Source organism: Telmatherina bonti (genome assembly GCF_933228915.1).
Source record: "Telmatherina bonti genome assembly, chromosome: 24".
NCBI classification, from domain to species: Eukaryota; Metazoa; Chordata; class Actinopteri; order Atheriniformes; family Telmatherinidae; genus Telmatherina; species Telmatherina bonti.
This window is the reverse complement of record NC_136633.1, coordinates 19,727,667-19,743,578: the sequence shown is the minus strand read 5'-3', so window position 1 is coordinate 19,743,578 and position 15,912 is coordinate 19,727,667. Positions and strand designations below refer to the sequence as shown.

The window sequence follows — 15,912 nt, the reverse complement described above, 5'->3', positions numbered from 1 at the left end:
GTAAATCCCCAATTCTGGTCCTCGAGGACCAGTGTCCTGCAGGTTTTCCAAGTGTCCCTGCTGCACCACACCTGATTCAAACCATTGTTTATTGATCAAACATGTGCAGAGCTTGTCTGAGTCTGAGTCAGGTGTGTTCCAGCAGGGACACTTGAAAAAACATGCAGGACCAGGGTTGGGGATCCTTGGTGTAAAGCACTTTGGAGGCTTCAGTTTGTGAATAATGTGAACAAAATTTACATTGTCATTGAAAACAACAGAGAATACCAACAGGAAAGCACTGCAGGGGATTTTGGAAGAGTTTTTGGGGTTCTGCCAAAACATTTAGTTGCATTTCTTTCCAGAGAAGCACAATCCTTACAAGTTCTACCTCATTGTAAAAGTGACTAATCAGGCTTTCCAGTGTTGTACCATCCAATAGTTTATTATTTCAACACAACAGTTAATTTGAAAAAAATCCACATTACGTCTGTGACACATTACGTTTGTGGCCACAAACCCCCCCCCCCCCCCCCCCCCCCCGAACCCAAACGGTGTTTTGTTGTTGGACTTCTGTGCTCGTCATGGATTCTCCATAATGAACACCATGTTCACAGCATAAGAGTGTTCATATGTACACCTGGCACCAGGCCGCAGTTTGATGATCGATTTTGTAGTCGTATCATTGGACCTGCGGCCACATGCTTTGGACACTCGGGTGAAAAGAGGGGAGGACTCCCACCTTCAGCAGAGCTTTGACCATGTCCCAAGTGAGGCAGGGGACATTGAGTCCGAATGGGCTGTGTTACGTGCCTCCATTGTTGAGACCAGAAGTGAGGGATGCTGTCAAGCTACAGAAGGGCTGCTGGGCTGTCATGGCTGACACACCTCTGCAGCATCTCGTGAACATCGGGGACAATGCCTCTGGACTGGCAGACCGGGGTGGTGGTTTCCCCTTTTTAAGAAGGGGGACCGGAGGGTGTGTTCCAATTACAGGGGAATCAGACTCCTCAGCCTTCCTGGTAAGGTCTGTTCAGGGGTCCCAGAGAGGAGGGTTTGTTGGATAGTTGAATCTCGGATTGAGGTGGAGCAGTGTGGTTTTCGTCCTGGTCGCAGAACAGTAGACCAGCTCTATACCCTCTCTGGGGTCCTAGAGGGGGCATGGGAGTTTGCCCAACCAGTCTACATGTGCTTTGTGGACCTGGAGAAGGCGTTCGACCGTGTCCCCCGTGGACTCCTGTGGGGGGTACTCCGGGAGTATGGGGTACCGGACCCCCTTGTACGAGCTGTCCGGTCCCTGTACGACAGGTGTCAGAGCTTGGTTCGCATTGCCAGCAGTAAGTCTGATTTGTTTCCGGTGAGGGTTGGACTCCACCAAGGCTGCCCTTTATCACCGAATCTGTTCATAACTTATATGGACAGAAATTCTAGGCGCAGCCGAGGTGTTGAGGGGATCCGGTTTGGTGGCCTCAGGATTGGGTCTCTGGTTTTTGCAGATGACTTGGTTCTGTTGGCTTCATCTAGCCGTGATCTCCAGCTCTCGCTTGAGTGATTAGCAGCCAAGTGTGAAGTGGCTGAGGTGGAAATCAGCACCTCCAAATCTGAGACCATGGTCCTCAGCCGGAATAGGGTGGATTTCCCTCTCCAGGTCGGGAGTGAAGTGGGAAGACCCAGCACATGCTGGAGGGATTATATCTCTTGGCTGGTCTTTGAACGTCTTTGGATCCCCTTCACAGAGTTGGCAAATGTGGCTGGGGAGAGGGAAGTCTGGACTTCCCTGCTTAGGCTGCTGCCCTTTATCACTGAATCTGGTGGCGACCGGACCCCGGATAAGCGGCAGAAAATGTATGGATGGATATTTCTTCTCACTAGTATAAACTACTTGAGTCCTTTGAACTCCATAGAAACCAGTTAAGATTTGCTTTATTGTTAGAGAACAAACAGCAACATACTTTTTAAACATAATAAATTGTTTTGTTTTTTTCAAGTTTTGAGCAAAAAGATCAATCAAGCTGTATCTAATCCTTCTGCATTTTGACCTATGTGTAGTTAAAATGATCTATATTCAGAAACACGCCAGCCAGTCTGCACCAGCAGCCTCTTGAACAACCACCAAACATCTGTACACAAGCTGACAGCGAAGGAAAGGAGGGCAAAGGGTCTTGCCTGATATATTGACAGGGGGGGAGGAGGATTCAAACCCACCTTCCAATCATTGGATGACCTGCACTATCACCAGAGCCTCCTTAAAACAGCAGCTATTCCTTACCTGCCTCCTTTAATCACCACTTTACCAAAAAATAATTGATAACATGTTGATCTGTTTCCTGTCCTCTCCATTCCAACCAGTCCAGGCAGATGGCCTCCATCCCTAAGCCAGGTTCTGCAAGAGGTTTTTCTTCCCACTGTCGCCTTGTGCATGCTCAGGATGGGGAATTGGATAAAAGTAAAGCTTCATTGCAATCTTTTGGTTTTCCTTAAGGCTTTTGATTATAAATTGGCTCAAATTGATGTGTCTGCAAAGTGTCCTGAGACAACGTTGTTGTGAAGTGCTGCTGTACAAATAAAGCTGAATTGAACTGAATTAAACACTAATACAAGAAAACTTACTTTGAACCAGTTCACAAGTTTTTCCAACATTTTTTCATCATTATTAGTTTATCGTTGCACAGCCATCATAGTTTTGTGACTCTAAAATTGTCTTCACAGAATGTAATTAACAGTGTGAACAAACTACATAGAGAGAAGACGCTGCCTGGATGCTGCATCATGATAAATCACATGGCAGTATTGCTGTAGAACAACATATAAAACCATGTAGTACACAGCATGGTGCATTCATGCACATTTAGACTTGTGAGACATGTGAGTCTATACTAATTATTTGTTCTCATTTAATTGTCTCTTTGCTGCACCTGAAGATCAGATTTTTGGAGGACTGTGTCCCCTCAAAAACACCCCTCTGGGCATGAACTTGGAAAGAAGGTCAGGAAACATCCGTCTCTATGAAGTTAAAATCTATGTATAAATAAATTTAAAAAAAAAAAAAATCTTGCTCTATAGTTAAGGCTCTAATTTGATTAAATATTATGAAGGCCAACAGTTAAACACTGAAAACGTTCAAAAATATTTCTTCCAAATTCAGAAAGATTAAAAAAAAAAAAAAAAAAATAGTTATATAAAGAGGATTTTAAGAAAGAAAGCAATGCAGTGGGGTCAAGCATTGCAACTTGCACAATGTCACTGCTTCTAACAAGGCAGGGCTCAGAATGGGGGGAGGGACCCAGAGCAATCTGCAGATGGTAAATTAAACTGTCCCCACCAGTCACCATCTGAAGCTGCTGCAAGACTAAAGAAAGAGGAAATACTGACACACAATTACAAGCAGCGCTTGGAGGTGAGCTCCTCTATGACCCACTGCAGAGGGACGTGTCAATCAAAAGAGGGGATGGAAGAGGAAGATGATGGGTGGGGGGGGGGGGGGGGGGGGGGTTGTTATGATGTGTGTGGATGCAGTGAGGATGCAGTTACTGGTAGCCAGTTCTGATAAAATGGAGTCCAGTATTTTGGTTGAATAAACCATGACCACACTGTGTTACTATTCTGGTACTGTTCATACAGACTGAGTAATACCAGCGGGGCAACGGTGCCATCTAGAGGAAGTATGATCTATACTTTATGGTTCTCATAACTTTTATTTTACCCCAATACAAGTGTGGATAGCAAATTCAATAAGGACTGATCATCTGCATGATTTAGAAGTCCAGATTTAAATTCTGTTGGATTTACTTTATTTCTAATTAGCCAGTATTTTATTGTTTTCCAGTCTTGGTCATTCCTTATTGGCTATGGTACGAAACACCAGGTGGAGCATGAAGTATTCACTTTCACAACATTTTCATCATTTGGGTCAGAACTCTGAATCAACCATTTTAATTTGGAAGAGTTTAGAATCAATAGTTTGATCATTTACTGCAACTTCAGCAGCAAAACTGACCCATACCATAATACTACCACCACCATGTTTGACAGATTGATTCTTCCACTGAAACCTAATGCCTCTCATCAACACATTTTTCCAACAGCATTATACTTTGTTAATGGGATTTTTTAAAGCAGTTGTGGGAACTTTTCTCTACACCTGGGAAGAGTAGCAACCAGGGCTTAAACTGGGCTGGGGCTGTACTGCGGTGGGCTGAGCCCAGCACATCAGCTGGGCACAGCACCGCATGAGTCATAAACCTTTCTCACAATATTTTTAACATATACAACAGCAAACGTCCTTTGTAAAATACCAGATATCACAAATTAAGTGATAACTTAAATAACTTATTAAGTAATTAAATCTTCTTTTATTTTTAACTTGTCCCGTCCAGCATAATAGCAAGCAGAACAATGGTGGTCTTTGCTTTGCCAAGAGGAGCTTTAGGCATATAAGACCTTTCTATATTTAAGTATTATTCTTTATTTTTGAATTAGTCAGTTGCTGAATGTGCATCCTAATACTGGACCTCACAAGAAGGATGGGGGCAAAAGAAAGGAGTAAATAGAAGAAAATAAGAAAGTAAGGAGATGACAAAGGAGAGAATGTATACAGCACTTTGTATTACATTTTGTTGTAGGAAAAGTACTAAAATTTAATTTGAATTATTTTTATTTTAAGGATAGACAAGATAGAAGGTAACATCAGCTGTTTAATGTCACAACATTTAACCCGAATGAGGGAAAATCTGTTGCTACCTGCAAGGAAACAACAATCCCACCTGTAACACCTGCAAGAACAATGAACAGTCACAGGAAAACTTATAAAAAGACAGACAAGCTGGAAGAAAAAAAATCATGAATTACAACAACAAACACATCCACAACACAATGAAAAAAACATAAGCATAACTGTAGTTTTTGCTGATTAAACCCACAAGACGGCACAGTGACTTCATCTGCATGCAGGTTAGTACATATGGGGGCAAAATATCAGGCATGTTAAGTGATCAGGGATGAGTGTGACGCTCTTCAAAGACCACAGAGTCCACTTGCCACCCCAAAGCACAAATTCCAGTCAGCCCACCTTGAGCGACAATGCCTCCGTCAGGACCATCCATCTGACTTAAAGATAAAATTATTCCTGTAAGAGAAAACAAGTAAAGATATCGATGATGCTACACTTTATGTGACTTCAATAATTGTTGTACACAGACTTATATTTGAGTTCAAACTTTGAACCAAACTACATGTTTATAAGTTTTTCTTTTGCATTAATGGTTGTTTAACTTTGCACAGTCGTCACATCTGGTGGTTTTATGTTGTTTACTTCCTCTTCATGAACTGCAAACAGTTTGGAGGGACAAATACAATCACAAAAGATAACTTGTTGAGATAATGTGGCGTCGTGATCAAGAGCATGGTGGCATTGATGCAGAACATCATTTTAAAAAAACACATACACACATACACATACGCACACATTACCAGGGCCGGATTAAAAGTGCACAGGCTTCTGGGCCCAGAGTGTTCCAGGGGCCGCCCTCCCCCACTGCAACATTGTGAAAATTGTGAATGATACATTGTGAAACTACATTTCTAACATCTCTCAGCCAGTGGTACCAGTAGCAATGCACTAGAAACTGTGGTGTAACTATCTGGCTTTTATGTACATTTTGTTTCATGTCCAAACTGGTGGTGTATGCCCTACATGGCACCAAGTGGGCATGCGCTCCTGTTCTGTTCCCATAATTCCCATCGGATAATCCAGCCTTATTACATGCTGCATTCACTTGCACTAGGACATCTGAATTTTACCCAAATAAACATAACATAAACTACATGAGCTCTACAGATGCATGCAAAGATAAGGTATAAAGTCTAATGTTTTTGGTTTTTTTCTTTTGTTTACAGCTCTCTGTTTGTGCTTGTGAGGTTGAAAGACACTTCCAGTCAAATTAAAAGGCATGACAGATGATGTTTTTACTGGCTTTTCAGGTAACCAGCTCATTTTATGGGATTCCTCTCAAGTTAAACATGAAATAAAAAGGACAAAACAACATCAGAATGGAAGCAGAAATCCGACCAAGCCATTGGGATTGTGGATCTTTGAGTCAAAGCTGCAGAATCCCTCATAAGAGTGTGTGAGCGGGTTCACCCTGCAGCTCTTTGTTTGCACTGATCTCGCTCCTGACCTCATGGCTTGGTCTCCAATCACTTCTGACAATTTCTTCTCAAACCTAAAAGCAGCTGGTGTCGAGTCAGACGCCACCGGATTAACAGAACTTGATACACCCGCCAGCAAACGCAACGCCCAGCCTCCCTTCTGTAATATCGGGTATTTGAAATTCATGGCCATGTTTTAAGACGGATACGATTCAATAAAGGCAGACAGAAAAATCAAGAGTTTCTGACAAAATCCCAGCTTGACATATGATATGAAAACTCCCCCTCCTGACTGCTTTGAGTCAAAATCATAACCCAGGATATATTTAAGTGCCTGTTAACTATGGTTTATGATTTATCCCAGTTAATCCAAGTTTGCAGGCTTTGTTTATGCACTTTTCCTCGTTCACTGTTCTCTTAGAGTCAGATTTCATTTGTTCTTTCATTCATTAGCTTAACCTTAGTACAATTAAGGGTGGTGAGGAAGCTGGAGCCTTTCCCAGTAGTCATCAGACGAGAGGCAGAGTAAATCCTGGACAAATCGCCAGTCCATCACAGTAGAATCATATTTGTATCTGTTTATTCATTTTAGTCCAGTCCCTGGTACTATTAGTCTTCTCCACTAGATGGACCCAGTTGTGCTGCTTTGTCCTGCAGTTTGCCATCTCACCGCATCCCCGTTTAGCTCAACTGCAATCACTTACATCATCATCATCTCCTTTCTCACTGCCATTCTCTCAATGACTGCCATGTTTTCCATCAGCTCTTCATCAGTGTTCTCCTTGCTGCTCCTGTTATAGGAGTTTGCTCTTCTTTTTGTTCTTGGCGGAGTTTTTTTTTTTTTTTTTTTTTTTTTTGTTAAAACAAGGTTTTTGCAACAAGGTTCAAGTTTTAAGTCCTGCTTTGCACGGTTTTATGGATGGTGAAGGGCTGATCAGTCTACTGTTTTGTCTACTTGTGTTAAATCTAAAGGGTTTGAATTGGCTTATAAAGTTGTACAGTGCCTATTTTTTTAGGCACATGCCACCATGTTAACAAAGGTTTGACAATAAAAAATGAATATGTACACAGAGGCATCTCTTCTACTTTACTACTTACCTTGTTCATGATTTGGTTTAGCCGGATTTGTAGACTTTTCCTTATTTTTAATATGAGACTGTCTGAATAAATCAGAAAATGTGAACAGTGTCAGGATTCAGTGGATTTTGGGTGCAAACAGAGGCTTTCCTACCACACAGAGATGGAGTTTTGCTTTTAATCTTCACTGTACTGTCGGTCTATTTAAGTACCATTCCTCTAAATCTGCGCCATTTCTGTACTCAGGAGATGATATAAATAACAGTGCAAAGTGCCCTGCATATGGATCTGACTCTAAATCTAAATGACTGAAAAGATGAATAGAAATAAAAACTATGTAAAAAGCCAAAAAGAAAGAGCATTTGTTACTTGTCCCAAATCAAACTTTATCATGAAATGCATTTGTTAAAATAATCCAGACTTTTATTTTATTTTATACATTGTCTAACTGAAAGTTGAAACGGGTTTTCTGTTGAGTTTTAAGGTCAGTTTCACAATTTGATTACAAGACTCATACACAACACATGTTTTTGTTACCCAGTGCTAATTCCTATTAGTTTTACCATATTTTTCCACCTAAAAGTTGAAATAAATCACTTTCTTTTAATAATGTTTGGTCTACAGTTAATCTGTTTCTATATGATATCACCATAAATTAGTGAAATTTGACATTTGTGTCTGTTTGAAGAGATTAAAAATAGCTTTAGATTTCTTTCAAAAGAAGAAAAGATACCATTGGCTCGTATATAGAAGTTTTTTTTGGAATAACATGTTTTTAAAAATATAACCAACCATTTCCTTAACAAGAAACATGAAGAGAAAACAAAATGTCAAGCAGTTTTGGTAACAAGAAGTATAACAATTTCTGCCCTAAAATCGTCTAAAGAAATAAAGTTTCTGAGATTGACAGAGACATTAAGAAGAGGTATATGTATTTAAAAAGATACACTTTAAGTTTTTCACTTTAGGTTAATTTGGGCATGTCAGAACCAGGACTGAATGACAGAATCTGACAACTAAAATCAAAGCCAACATGTTCTTGAGTACATCCATTGTAAGAGGATGCTGAAAGAAAATTCTTTAATAAAACATGTCCAGGTAAAAGATCAGTGCATGTCTGTATCCTGGTGTACTATATTTTAAATTCTGTTTTGGGTGACAGCACACAAAAGGCAGCAATGAAGAGATGTGAGAATTTGTCCAGAAATTAGCTTTATAATAAAAGAAAATATTAAATGTGCAGTGATTTAAGCATGGACTTTTGCCTGTATTTGAACCTGCAGATTTTTTTGTCTTATGCCTAAAAATGTTCATATTAAAATAGTTTGTGGAACTACATGTTTTCCATCCTATTTCTTTAACCTTTATCAGTAGATGTCACAGTCACAGTGGAAGCAAATAAAACATAACGTTGTTTTTTTTTATTTTTATTTTTTTTTATTAACCATAGCAGGTCTTTAGGACAATAAAGTGGTATGTTAGTAATAGCGGGGAACACTTCCGCCGCAGCAGATTTTTAGCTTTCTTTTTAACCCTTTCCAGTAACAAACTGTTGCACTTCCAGTACATCGCCACCGGATGGCAGTGCAGGATTAGTCACATCTTCCAGCACTGCGTTTATTTCTGCACAACTAACAAATGACTGGATTAAGGCAACAATAAGAAATTTAGAAGAAGTAAAAGTAAAACTTGTAATGTTTTGCGACATTTCTTATTTTGGCCCCCTCCACTCTCCCCTTCCATAATTATTTGAACATACATACATTTAGCTTTTTTTTTTATGTACAAGTCTGCACTTTTTATTGATTTTACTGTATCATTGTTATGGCTCTTTTTGCACTATTGTGCTACTGTATGTTTGTCTGCAGCTGAACACGCACTATATAACCATGGCAAGTTCCCCCTTTTTGGTCAATAAAGTTGAATTGATTCATCATTTTAAACAGCATGTTTGTGCGGCACAAGGACTCTAATATGAAATTTAAATAATAATAATAATATTAATCTTACAGTAGCTTTACATAGTAAGTATTTGTTATTGTTTGGTGGCTCACAATGATAGATAGATAGATAGATAGATAGATAGATAGATAGATAGATAGATAGATAGATAGCGCAGCCACTGAACGTTGCATCAAAACGTGAACCAACTGGACACGAGCGCGCGCTGCTGGATGAGCATCTGGCGCGCGTCTCCGCTTCTCTCATCTCCAGTCCAGTCGCGGCTCGCGCCCGTCCGTTGTGGCTGCGTGCGACGCAGCGGTCTCGCGCGCCTCGGCTGGTCTGTCCCATCTCCCTCCTCTCAGTATTTCTCCCTCACCGAAGCCGAAGATTAAGCACAGACACAACCATGGGGGAGAATTAACGCCTCGCTGCCGCCGCTCCATTTTATCTAAATTTGTAGCGCCGCGTTTGGGCTCATTCCCGGTAAAAATGGCGACGGGGGCAGGCTGGCAGCCTCCGTACAACACCTCGTCGAGCAGCACCAAATACAGCACCTCTCCAACGTCCAGCATGTTTTACGACGGGAGTTTGACGCTGGAATACACGCAGGACCTGCATTTGAAGATGAGCAAGAAGATAGCTCAGCTCACCAAGGTCCGTGGACGTGAATGAATGACGTATTCTGTTGTGGTTAAGTCATTAAGTGCAGGTTGGGATGCAGATATTTGACAATATGAAGGAATACGCTCGTGCAATAATGCAGGAGAGAATACCATTTATAAGCATTTAATTGTATTCAGAAAATCTGATAGTACCGTCATGTGTATTGGCTTGTATTTTTTATTTTTTAAAGATGATTTAATACTAGACCATTTCATTCACTGCATCATTGCAAGGTTCAAGCCATTGTTAAATTAAACCACGCAAGATTTGTTTCAGACATGTGCAGATGAATCTATTCAATGTGGAATACTTGCAGAGAAAGAGTTGTCCCGTCCTGCTTGCTGGTAGTACCTTACTCATGCTTTACAAAAATTGCCTTTCATCAGTGATGTCACCAACGCCAAGGGCTTTTCATTTGTTTTTAATGCCACGCTGCTGTTTAACCTGCCCATGGTTCTCTGCCATCACTTTGCAGCCACATCAGCCACAAGGACCAAGAGGAATTATGTAATCTTAGAGGGATGCACTGGGTTTGGCTGAGCTGCTTCTCTTTGCAGTCTACCTGACACCAGGGTAGGATGTGTCCATACTACAGTGTGTTGTGGAGTAGTAAACGATTTAAGGTGGCAGCTCCATTTAAAGCGTTTCGCCTTTGTTCTGTTGTGGATCTGATGAAAATAAGGCATGCTGCGCCAGGAGAGAGAAAAGCAGGAGTGGAAAACAAGGTTTTACATAACACTTGTGATATTATCCCAATGCAAAGTTAATATCCGCTATATTTATGTGGACTGAATGAAAAATAGATTGATAATTTGGATTAGTGGGCTGTAAGTATTTAACTGATTAAATATTTGCACTGTACAGTGTGGGTGATAGAATAAAGGTTAGAAAAAGAAGAAACACAGCGTGTAATTATTCAAGCATATGTTTTTTTATGGATTAAGTTAATTTGAACCTTTTTAAAAGCTTTTTCTATTTTGCTTATGTTTGATGTGTTTTAAGGCAGACTGAAAGAACTTCAAACAGAATAAAATAATACTAGAATAAAGAGATTGTACACAGATAGGTTGGTCACCTCACCTACTATCTTGTCGTTGTACACTTTAGTACACAACACAACTTTCCACAAGAATCTGTCCAGAATGAGCAACAGAGGAGGGAGCGATCGAGCTCTCCGATATGTTGCACTACGAAAGCCTTACGTCACTTCCTCTCTGAACTTCACTGGATGATCTGTTTTCTTTCACACTGTAAGCGAACCACCACGGGGCTGCAGGTTATTGGGAAAAACTGACATTGCGATTTTTTTTTTTTTTTTTTTAACCCTGCGATATAGCACTTTGACTTGAATAGCGCTTTAAGTTGTGCTGCCCGCCCGCCATCCTGTTGACAGCGAACTTGCACTGATCTTCCCTCTTTTTGTGAATGTTGCAAATATGGTTTGTTTCTATCTGACAGTTGTTTGCTTGCATTTATTGTGCCAAAACCCCAGGAAATGTTTCATTACATCATGTTTGGTTCACGACTGCCTGCATTTCAGTAGTTGTAAAGGAAAATGGACGGGCTGCATGCAGGTCTTAGATGGACAGATGAGCATGATGAGTTTATTTGCTTCTGCATTGCACACCTACGATGTGACAGTTGCACATATGTCCATTGCCATGACTATGCTTGAATGATATATTGTGCAGGTCTAGTTATCTTACAAGTAAGCTGAGATCCATGTTTTTCCAAGCCGACCACATTTCTTTCGATGCGCACCAGAGTCTGAAAAGCTGCCATGTTATCACATGTTACCCCACAAACGGGCCATGTTATCTGTGGAAGCAGACCAGGGATCATTTAAAACAGATTAAACTGAATTGGTGTGAATGTGTTCTTGCGTTGCGTTGGTTCTGGATCCTAAGGTTTGGCTTAGCTTTGGCTTTTTGGAGTTTTGCCCATTTTTGCTGAGAATTGGCGACTTTAGATTACAATCCTTGAATTAAATGAGGGAAAGAAGTTCAGAAGTTATCATCATTCATATTCATAATTTCCTTATCTAGACATTTCTCCTGGTTGTTATGGGAACAAACCATTTTGGGCACCTGACTATGACTGGATCCCAAAATCATTGACTTGAAATGGAAACAATCTGCTTCACCACCAAATTACAAGCATACTTGGACTTTACAATCCATCACAAACTGACACAGATTTTTTACATCGCACACTTTCTGATTCTGTCTTTAAATCATCTTGTTTGTGAGTTTATACTAAACCTGTTTGTAAGATTTGAAGCTGGGACAGTTTTTTGATCAGTTCATCACTTCATCCCAGTAAAACCCTGGCTGCAGCCTGGAGAATGGGGCGGGCCTGGATATTGGGTGGGGTTGGACGTCCAGTGGGGTGGTTGGATGTCAAATGGGTGTGGTTAGGGTTAGAATTAGGGTTAGGATTAATCCAATCAAAATGTTGAGGGGGAGGGGTTGGACGTCCAACCCCGCCCAATATCCAGCCCCGCCTTATTCTCCAGGCTGCAGCAAAGACCCACTTGTTCATCCTGGGTCTCCTTACATTGTTGACCCTTTCGTTTAAAAGAAAAGGGATAATTGTTTGTAGCTCTTGAGTCAGTTCCTAGATAGCCTAAAATATTTGGCCCAAATGTGCATTTTTCTTTGGCCCACCTCAGGCTTCGACACATGGAGTTGACTAATTGTCAGTGTGTCTGCATGAGCAGCTCATGTGGCCTGTAAGAAACTTGCCATAATCCAAGCCAGGCTGGCAAGTGTCATCTGGTCCACTTCTGGCTCCTGCTAGTACCGTAACTGAGCCATAAATGCCAAATTTAGCCCAGAATTGGCTCAACATGTCTGCTATTTGGGGTCTACTCTTGTCTGAGTGAGTTTAAAAAAGTCCTTGGTCATAAGTTAAATCTAAAGATGGACTTTGCAGGTTATTTCAGGAACTCGCTTGTACTTGACCGCATTTCAACTTTTATGTTCTCAAGAGCAAAGAGCACCTCTTAGCGCTGCGCATCCAGATGTCTTCGCTTTTTAAAAATTGAAAATGCAACAGCAGAGTCATGTCTGTTTTGCTTGTGTGTGTGTGTATCTTCAAGCTACAACGATCTGTTTACTAGCCCTGCTTGATGTTGTGCATATGTTGCTTTTCCGCAGAAACATTTGCAGAAGGCTTTTGCTTTCTCTTTTTTTCAATCAAGTGAGTCAGATATTGCTTCATCTCTGAGGTTTTAATTTTGGCATAAACACAACACACGTGCTCACGGAGGCTTTCAGTTTTCTGCTTTCATTTCCAGAAATATTTCCACTTCTGTCAGTTTCCTACCTTGTGATCCCATATTACATTTACGCATTACTCTTTTCAGAGATTTTTAAATAGCACATAGTTTAGTTAGGGCAGAAAATCAGGATGTTGCATGTCTCTGGCTGCAACATCTGTAGGAGCCTTCGCATGCTTTGGATATTTACTAAAGATTTATTTTTTTGGTCATTTTGGTCATTTAATTCTGTTGATTCTCCCATTAGTGCATTTAATTTGAAATGGTTTTTATACATAAGAGACTAAGAGACAGAAGGGAAAAAATTAGGTTATTTTAAACAAAGCACTCACTGGTTTTCTTTCAGACAATGCAGCAAATTATACATACAATGTTTTACATCCCTGCATTGTATACATTGTTCAATAAACCTAAACCCATGTGTGCATTTAAATGCCAGATTTAAAGTCATGTCCATGTCGGGACAAGCTTAGGTGTATACGCATTTGTTTTTTCTTTATCATTTGGACATTTTGTCCATATTGAATCAGTAATTTGGAAGCTAGAAAACCAATTTTTTTAAAGCCATGTGGCTGGAGAGAGCTAAATAGATAGATAGAATTGATAGATAGATAGATAGACAGATTTGATAGCGGGATTGATTGCCAATTAGCCGTCAATATGGGGTGCATGATGGGGAAAATGGTAAAAGTTATGTAATGTGTCTTTAAAGGTACAGTATAGAAGAATTACTGACATCTACTAGCAAAGTTGGCCATAGGAATTATGAATGGATGGTGGCTGTTAAGTAAAATTCTTCCAGATGTCTTCATCCGTGTGTGAATCCTGTGGCCTCGTGCAGCGATGACTGCACAAGTAACTTCTTTAAAATCTTGCCTTGTAAGTTGTTGCTTGTATCAAATTAGTTTTTTGTACATTCAAATACGCTGTAGTGAAAAAAATGGTGGCTCAAATATGGTGTCTGCCATGTATGGTAGATTTATGGCTCATTCTTAAAGAATGAAATAAAAAGTTATTTTGGTAAAATGATTAGATAACAACAGAAACACAATTTGTTGATGATATCACTTTTTTTTTTTCCATTGGACTGATTTAGTCACATTATGCAGCTTGAACCTGCACCTGCGCAAACCTCACTAATACTAACAAAAATGGCAGGTTTCAATGTTGCCTTTTTGAGCATGATGAGGCTTTTACAGCTTAGTCAGTAAAAACAACAATAACAACAAAATCCTCACAAATGTGTAGGGGTGGGAAAATCAAACAAAAACAAATTAATATTGGGATTTTTTGCTTCACAATTTTAAAATAATTTATATATTTAAAAAAAAAAAAAAAAAAAAAAAAATATATATATATATATATATATATATATATATATATATATATATATATATATATATATATTCCACTATTTTTTTTATATATTCCACTGTTTTTGTCATGTTTATTGTTTTTATTGATCTTTATACTTGTCTTTTTGGACATTATAGCAGCAGAATGATGGTCTGGCATATTGTGTTGTTTTTTCTTAATTGAAATCAAGGAAAATGGCAAGCAAAATAAGTTTTGTGTGTTTTTTTTTTGTTTTGTTTTTAGTCTACAAAAATCAGCAATATCAAATAACTGTGAGAACCGCAATTTAAATTGTATCGGCACCCAAAAAAATCGAAATTGAAAAAAATTGGGACAAAAGCATATCCTTACAGCCCTACAAATGTGTCCTTTATAGCTAGTTCTCTATCATGTTGTTCTTCATGTTTGTTTACATCATGCAAGTTTATGGCGACGTTCCATTTCTCATTCTCTATATTTGCTGTTTTTTCGTGGCAGCGTTATGGTGCCACCTACAGGCCTGGTGTGTAGACAACGGTGTTTTCAGTAAGTAGGAACACACGTTTGATTCCACCTCCATATGGCTTAAGCCTAAAACTTGTTACATACTCCACAAGAAGCAAGAACTTTTGTCTTGTTCTCGAGGCTCCGAGAAGAAAATGATGTCATTTTGTTCTTGCGGAGGCGTTTGAAGACACTTCTTGACACATCGGGCTGGCAGAACTTTTTTCCTTGTGGGGCTCTGAGAAGTATCGTGTGATTGGTTGGATATTTGAGGTTGGATATTTTAACACGGAAAAAGCATGAAGCGGAGTTGCTGCTTCTGCGTTTTTGCTGTTGCAGGTAAAACGGAACGTTTTGATAAAACAGCTGATCGAGGTGGTGAGAAAGTACAAACATTTTTACATGTGGCTTTAAAATACTCGGACCCAGCTGCGTGCATGACCCACCCTGCCGCGGACGAAGTTGCTTGTTAAATATGAAACTAAAAAAGCAATCGGAGAGCGGAAACATCCGCCATGCACAATGTTAAAGAATCCTTTTAAAAAACTCCTAGATCCAAACGGTGATCCGGATCACCACCAAAATTTAATCAGTTCTTCATTTTCACATTTCCAACAACTCTTTACATTTTTATAAAAATCCGTCAGTAAGCTTTTGAGTTATCTTGAGCATAAAGACGCCGGGAAAAACATCACCTCCTTGGCGGAGGTAACAACCAGGTTCATTGCACATAAAGCAGACATCGCCCCCCGCAGTGACTCCTCCCCGCTGTAGACGTGTTTCTCGTGGAGTATGTATGGACCTGACGAACAAGGCGTTTTTTCTTGTTCTTGCAGCCCCGAGAAAAAGAACTCAGTTCTTGCTTCTCGTGGAGGATGTAACAAGCCTAAATCTTCAGTATTTTCAGCTCTGTATGTTCTCGAACATTTTTCCATTTTTCTAATCAGACTGCATCATGAGTCAAGAAGCAACATGTAAATCAT

At 39.9% G+C, this 15,912-nt stretch overlaps 1 protein-coding gene across 2 annotated transcripts in view; it reads left to right on the top strand.

The window, feature by feature from the left end:
- Window positions 1-9,636: 9,636 nt before the first annotated feature.
- LOC306774200 (protein FAM184A-like) overlaps window positions 9,637-15,912 on the top strand; it is a gene marked incomplete at both ends in the record, with an annotated part of 73,374 nt that continues 67,098 nt past the window's right edge. For both annotated transcript variants that reach the window (XM_079264184.1, XM_079264183.1), the window contains one exon: window positions 9,637-9,801. In XM_079264184.1, the coding sequence (XP_079120310.1) occupies window positions 9,637-9,801 (165 nt within the window). The remainder of the gene's footprint in view (window positions 9,802-15,912) is intronic.